Raw genomic sequence first — 6,689 nt, forward strand, 5'->3', positions numbered from 1 at the left:
TATAACTTTTAAATAATATTATATTATAATTAAATACTATTATAATAGTAATATAAAGTATTATAAGGGACTTAATATATATTTATATTTTATTAAAAATTAAAATTAAAGTTATTTTTAAAGGTTTAAAAGTTAAAAAGGATTTTAATTTATTTAAAGATTATAATATATTAAATTATTAAAAATTATTTAATTAAATAATAAAAATATAAAATATAAGATTTTTAATTTACTTATTTATTTAATTTACTTACTTATTAATTATATTATAGCTAAATAATATTTAAAGAAATATAAATAATAGTATTATATTAAGCTTAAAAGGAAATAAAATATATTACTAAAGAAAAATAAAAAAATTAAATAAGAAAATATAAAGAAATATTAAATAATATAAAAATATAAATAAATAATATAAATAAAGAAATTATAGAGATAATACTATAAGGAAAGTAATAATAAAAAGGAAAAAAGGATATTCCTTAAGATAGCTTTAAGGGGAATTACTTTTTAAACTACTAGCTTATATATACTTTTTTATTTATATTTTAAGTATATATTTTTAATAAAGGTATTATATTACTAAAGCTAACTTTATAAACTAATAATATACCTATAAGACTATTAACTAATAATAGCTATTAGGGTTAATAGCCTATAAGAAAGGATATAATTATAATAGGGTTTAAATATATAAGCTTTAAGGAATCCTTAGGTAAATAGCTTAACCCTCTTTAAAAGGTTTACTTAAAAATTTAATATATTAATAGAGAAAGTAATAAGCTTTAATTTTATATTAATAGAGGACTTATATTATCTATATTTATAGATTTACTTAACTAAGCTATTAGACCTCTTATATAAATAATAAGTATAAATATATTTACTAGTATTAGCCCTTTTAATACTATATATTAAGTAAGTTAATATAGCTTAGCTTAAGTAGGTATTATATAATAGTATTTAATACTAATACTATATTATTTTATTCTTATTAATTAAGGATATTAATATATCCTATTAATATAAATATAATAAAAGCAGTTAGTTATAAAACTATTAAAAATACTAGCTCTATTTATTCTAGTTTAAGGTTATAAAATGTAAAAATAGCTTTTTAAAAGATATAATAAATTTTCACTATCTATAGGATTAAATAAATTATTAAGATCCTAAAGGATAGGAACATCCCAGAGGGTAAGCCACTCGCACTGTGCATGTACTACGCAAGGCTAGAAATGACCTAATCTCAAAATGCAAGTTAAGAAGTTTGCCTAACTGACGCTGAACCTAAACCCCACTATATGGCGGATATGCGCACAGTGCAGAACTGTAGTACGATATGGTACGGGAAATGATAAAGATAATAATGACTACCAGTGCGACGCCGGAATGCCCCCCAACTCGCCTTAACAATGAGGTTCTCCTACCTTATGGAGAGCAAACCTGGGTTCAAATGCTCGAGGGACACAGCTTCTGGCTGGTAGCCTTCTCGCCCGACGACAAGATAATCGCATCGGCCTCTAGAGAGTCAAACAGTGCGACCGTGGAGCGCTGAGACAGGCGCGTGTATACATAGCCTTGAGGGTCACCGCGGGGAGGTTAACGCAACGGCCTTCTCGCCAGACGGCACAATAATCGCCTCGGCCTCTTGGGATGATGAAGTTTCACTAAAGGCCACGACGGTGAGGCTGACTTAGTACCTTAGCCTACTCGCCCGGCGGTGCGCTGCTCGCCTCGGCCACTCGGGATCAGACTATAAGGCTATAGTGCGTTGTGACGGGCTGCCAGAAGGTTTTCAGCATTCCTGCTGGACAATATCGGGATCAGCGGCTCTGACAGGGAATCGCTTTGGAGAAACAATGATCATGACCCTAGATAAGCCAACGTAAAACATAGCCATCGAGTGAAGACTCGACGGTCTCTTGTTCTAAAGACCGATGAATTATAGAGTATATCTCAGGATAAACCGCTTTTGTGGCCAAGTACGCTCCACCCTAGCTTTACTGGTTGCCACTGTACTGTTCAGGATGAGACTTAATCTGCTGGAACTTTCTAGGGCCGCCCACTCTCGCCTTTACTTTCCTCCTCTTAGAGCCTTTTGCTTCCGGCTCTGCCTATATTCCATTGACTTTTTCTATATTAGGCTTTTAAATATGTCCAAAACTAACCTAGCACTGCGTAGTACCCTCTTAGTTTTGATGTAGCTACTTTAGTGATTCATTTGCGGCGAGAATAGCCAGTATTTTATATATTCTACAGCTCGTTCAATACAACATTCGTTACCACAATGAATTGCCCGTCCGTTAGCCCCTCCGTAGCCAACACCTGAAGCTCAGAAACCTGAGTATCCCCAGCAAATTATCCCAAATAAACTCCGAAACAAGCACGACGCCGACGAAACAGAAAGTAAAAAGCTGCAAAACAGGACCCAGCACAACATTAAGCACGGGCACGCACACAACTCCAAGAACGTCCTGGATGATCAAGTAACACAAGAAGGCGCCGCCGACGACAACCCACGCCGGCAAGAGAATAGCACGCACAAAATCCCGGATAAAGAAGGCCCAGTGGTAGTAGATCTCCATCCGGGGATTATGCCTATGCTGATACAGAAACCACTGATAGACTGGGAAGTTGACCTCGTTGGAGAGGAAGTGATGCAGCACCAGTACGGGGAGGCGGCGAAAGATGAACCAAGTAATGTAGAAGAGCAAGGAATCTTGGACCGTCTCGCTCCAGTGGTCGGGCGGGTTTCTCAAACGAGGATCTAGATCGATGGTTGGGTTCAATATGTCGACGTAGCCCTGGATATAGGGGATTCTGGTCCACTCGGGGCGTTGGAATGACATGTTGGTCCTCTTTATGGCCTGGCGAGCTCGCGGTGGCCACGTTCGCGTGACATAGAACCATTTTGCCAGGAGTGAGGGCAACTGCAGGCCGAGGAGGATGGTGAGGACGAGAGATATAGCGAGGACGACGAAGAAGGATGGGAAGTTTGCTGATTTCGGAAGGACGCTCATGCTGTACAGTGACTGCAGCAGAATATTGGTTATTAGACGTTGACCGGATGTATATTGGATACACTTGGTGGATACTTACAGCTGTAGATGTCAGTGGCAGGTATATCGTTGCCAGGTAAGCGAGTATCTTCATGCGTTCGCTTTGCTGGGAGGCCAGACGAGCTTCGAGAACCGCCGTGACGCCGTGCAACTGCATAAAAGCATAATAAGCTCACAGGAAAACAAAACACTAGTGAGCTAGAAACATACCGCGTGACGCTAAGATGGCAAGTCAGTATCAGAGAGCAAGGTTCGTATGCGGTTTAGACTGCTGTGCTTACATTTTCTTGCACTCGCCCTCGCAACGCAATAATCTGCGACTCTAGATCCTCCAGCGCGAACAGCTCCTCATCCATCCGCTGCATCCAATACTCAATGCCGAGCTTCTCGTACACATGCGCGTCAGTGCAAAGTTTCTTGACGTTCGTTTCGAGCGTCTTTCTCAGGAAACGCAAACTCGAGGATATCGACTCGGCCAGCTCGTCGCACGCCTGCACCGCCCAGTGATACAGCATCGACTTGGTGAAGTTCTTGTCGTCAAACATGCCGTCGCCCTCGTTATCCGCCAGGCGACCTTTGACGGCGTCGTATATGCCCTGGGCGTTGTTTCTTTGCGTGACTACAGAAGACGCCATGCCGCGCACATACTGGGCTATGGGCGTGAGGTACTGTACTGGCTCGTGGTCGTAGCCTAGATTGGAGGGGGAGTTGAGCACAATGACGGTCCATAAAGCCTCGGGATTGCGCAACAGGCTGGTTTCTTCCTCGTGAGACTTTGATTCGACGGGTTCAGCGAGCGTGAGCAGGACAGATGACGATGCCCGGAAGAGAGATTGGTGGCTGTTGGGCAAGTCGTCATGGTGGTCCTTCGTTTTGTGCCCGAAGGGGAAGACGGCCTCTCGATCGATCGATTCTTTGGTATCGGCTGCATCTTGGGAATCCGAATCGAGGGTCAGATACGAGAGGTGGCAGGAGATGGTGACCCTTTTGTAGCATTGTTGCCGTGACTGCCCAGGCAGATGGTTAGCGCCAAGATGCTGTGGTAAAGTTGCTCTTATAATAGGGTTGCGTAGCTGGTCTAACATACGGCGTCCATCTGTGGAGGAGATATCTGCTGCCAGTGGTAGGGGACCTTTTGCACACACCGCAAGCTGAGGTGCCGTTCGATAAAGGCGCGAATGAAGCCGTAGTCTTCATTCTGTAAGCGTATACAAAACGCATGCAGGACGAGAAAGCTGGCTCTTTTCAAGGCGGTCGTTTTCTCCTTGATGTATCTGGCATGGTGGTAAGCAGGAGGCGGTTAAAGTCGGATTTTTGCACTTACACAACTCGCCCATGCGACAGGCCTGGTGATTTGGACTGGAAACTTCCAGGTGTGCTTCGTGTACGGGGCGTAACTGGAACGGCCTCCGATTCCGGAGTTGTTGACGGCCTTCTCTTGGGCAGGTTCTAGAGCGTGTTAGTCCTTCGTGGGTGAAGCCTTGAGACTTAGGATTAGTTAAAGGGCCTAGAGACACCTTTGTGAAGAATAAATGAGCATCGATATTGGCCATTTCAGCCTTGATAGATGGCCTGCTGCTGACACCATTGGCCGTCAAGACCTCGTCGACGACGGCGTCCTCGAGTAAGCTGTTGAGGTGTCCGGGCTTCTCGTTATAATAGCTGCGAACAGTCGCCGTAAGGGCAGCGAACGGCGTAGTCACAAGCTTATCGTCCCAGTTGTGGATATTTTTGTAATTCAAGAGGTCTTGCAGAATTTCGTTCAAGACCTCTCCGGCAGATTTGCGAGAGACGCCATAATGCTGCTCAAAGTCAAAACCTGGCGATTTTGCCTTGCTCTTTGATACGAGCCGAGCTATTTCGGGAGTCGTTTGTGTCGTTTGTGTCGTGGGTAGCTTGGGTGAGTCTCTTAATGGCTCTTTGGAATTTGAGGCTGCCTCGGGGTCCGTTGACTTCGAATTTGAAGCTACTACTGCCGTGAGATCGGAAGAGGCCTCGCGAGCCAGCCCCAGTACCCCTGTGGACAAGCGAAGCTGCGGGGACGAGAGCGCTCGCTTTAATAGCGGTGATGCCGGCTCTACATCCATATCAAGGGACTCCTGCCTAACGCACAATGAACGCACGTAAGTATCGAGACTATTACGGTCGTGTAAGAAGCATAAACCGTGAGATTTAACAATGGTGCTGCGTGCCGACATGAAGTATGGATGGATGGATGGTTTTGGGTCGAGATTGGACGCTGTGCCCAGAAATGAACTGCAGCCTGGAGACCAACCCCCTCCCCCATGCCCTCTTACCGCACAAGCTGCAAGGACGGAAAAAGGGCCATTGGTCAGACCAACGCATGGGCCTCCTTTGAACATTTGACAGTTAGGAACAAGTCCTGTAACCTACAGCTAGCTACCTCAGCTCAATAGTAACAATATGCAAGTCAGCTGGTAAAGTGCTTTTAGTATAGCCGCAGGCCTAATATTAGGCAGTAATAGGCTAAGGAAACTTAAGATATATTAGTTAAGAAAATACTATATCCCTACTACTATTTATAAAGTAACTTATTAGTAATTTATAATAAGGTAAGATAAGAAGCCTTATTATAGTTAATATTTATAATATTATAATAGCTAGGTTTTTAAATAGGTAAATTAGTTTATATTAATTTATATTTATAGAGTTATAAGGTATATAATTAAATAATAATAAGATATTATATTTATTAATAGTAAATAAAGTAAGTAAAATATATTTAAATAAAGATATATTATTAATAGCTAATAAATTAAATATATTAATTAATATTAATTTAAATATATATATAATTAAGGATTTTTAAGTAATTAGTAAAGTTATTATAAGATTAATATTAAATTAAGAGGATTAATATTAATTATATTAAATAATTATATTAAATAATTATATTAAATAATTAGTAAAAAGTATAAAGTCTATATAGTATTTATTTATTTTTTAATATTTAACTAAAGCTAAAGCCTTTTTAAGTTCTTATATATTATTAACTATATAAAGGTATCTATTTATATAGATTTAAAATTTTTATAAATTATCTATAAAAGTTCCTTATTTAACTTAAGTTTTTCTATATATATAATAGCTATTACTTAAGATAATAAACTCTATTATAAAGGTAATAAAACATATTCTATTAAATTATATATATAATAATAATTATTTCCTCTTATAACCCTTAATTAATTATTAAAGACTTTTAATTATTACTATTTATATAAATTACTATTAATATATTAAATATAATATAGTTAATAAGTAAATAAACTAAATAAATAAATAAATTAAAAATCCTTTATTTTATATTTTTATTATTTAATTATATAATTCTTAATAATTTAATATATTAAAATTTTTAAATAAAATTAAAATCTTTTTTACTTTTTAAGCCTTTTAAAATAATTTTAATTTTAATCTTTAATTAAATATAAATATATAATAAATCCTTTATAATATTTTATATTACTATTATAATAGTATTTAATTATAATATAATATTATTTAAAAGTTATAAAAACTATTTAATTTAAAAAAGTAAATAATAATTTAATTTATTATTAATTTAAATTTATAAAGACTTTTTTTATAATAATATTTTATAAA

At 37.7% G+C, this 6,689-nt stretch overlaps 1 protein-coding gene across 1 annotated transcript, besides 20 other annotated features; it reads right to left on the reverse strand.

The window, feature by feature from the left end:
- Window positions 1–66: a repeat region.
- Window positions 7–219: a repeat region.
- Window positions 220–221: 2 nt separating this feature from the next.
- Window positions 222–268: a repeat region.
- Window positions 269–273: 5 nt separating this feature from the next.
- Window positions 274–340: a repeat region.
- Window positions 341–348: 8 nt separating this feature from the next.
- Window positions 349–428: a repeat region.
- A 95-nt stretch (window positions 429–523) lies between these two features.
- Window positions 524–582: a repeat region.
- Window positions 583–747: 165 nt separating this feature from the next.
- Window positions 748–769: a repeat region.
- An 87-nt stretch (window positions 770–856) lies between these two features.
- Window positions 857–886: a repeat region.
- A 61-nt stretch (window positions 887–947) lies between these two features.
- Window positions 948–1,040: a repeat region.
- A 1,266-nt stretch (window positions 1,041–2,306) lies between these two features.
- Window positions 2,307–5,149, reverse strand: FPSE_11250 (uncharacterized protein; the record flags this gene model as incomplete). The annotated part of the gene is made up of 7 exons (XM_009264367.1): window positions 2,307–3,035; window positions 3,103–3,213; window positions 3,273–3,281; window positions 3,344–4,069; window positions 4,150–4,336; window positions 4,387–4,511; window positions 4,580–5,149. 7 exons carry the CDS (start codon window positions 5,147–5,149, stop codon window positions 2,307–2,309), a joined length of 2,457 nt encoding a protein of 818 aa, XP_009262642.1.
- Window positions 5,150–5,650: 501 nt separating this feature from the next.
- Window positions 5,651–5,682: a repeat region.
- Window positions 5,683–5,688: 6 nt separating this feature from the next.
- Window positions 5,689–5,730: a repeat region.
- Window positions 5,731–5,741: 11 nt separating this feature from the next.
- Window positions 5,742–5,983: a repeat region.
- A 22-nt stretch (window positions 5,984–6,005) lies between these two features.
- Window positions 6,006–6,037: a repeat region.
- Window positions 6,038–6,062: 25 nt separating this feature from the next.
- Window positions 6,063–6,132: a repeat region.
- Window positions 6,133–6,205: 73 nt separating this feature from the next.
- Window positions 6,206–6,251: a repeat region.
- Window positions 6,252–6,264: 13 nt separating this feature from the next.
- Window positions 6,265–6,339: a repeat region.
- Window positions 6,340–6,371: a microsatellite.
- Window positions 6,372–6,501: a repeat region.
- A 3-nt stretch (window positions 6,502–6,504) lies between these two features.
- Window positions 6,505–6,652: a microsatellite.
- Window positions 6,653–6,664: 12 nt separating this feature from the next.
- Window positions 6,665–6,689: a repeat region.

Source organism: Fusarium pseudograminearum, chromosome 4 (assembly GCF_000303195.2).
Source record: "Fusarium pseudograminearum CS3096 chromosome 4, whole genome shotgun sequence".
Lineage (NCBI taxonomy): Eukaryota > Fungi > Ascomycota > Sordariomycetes > Hypocreales > Nectriaceae > Fusarium > Fusarium pseudograminearum.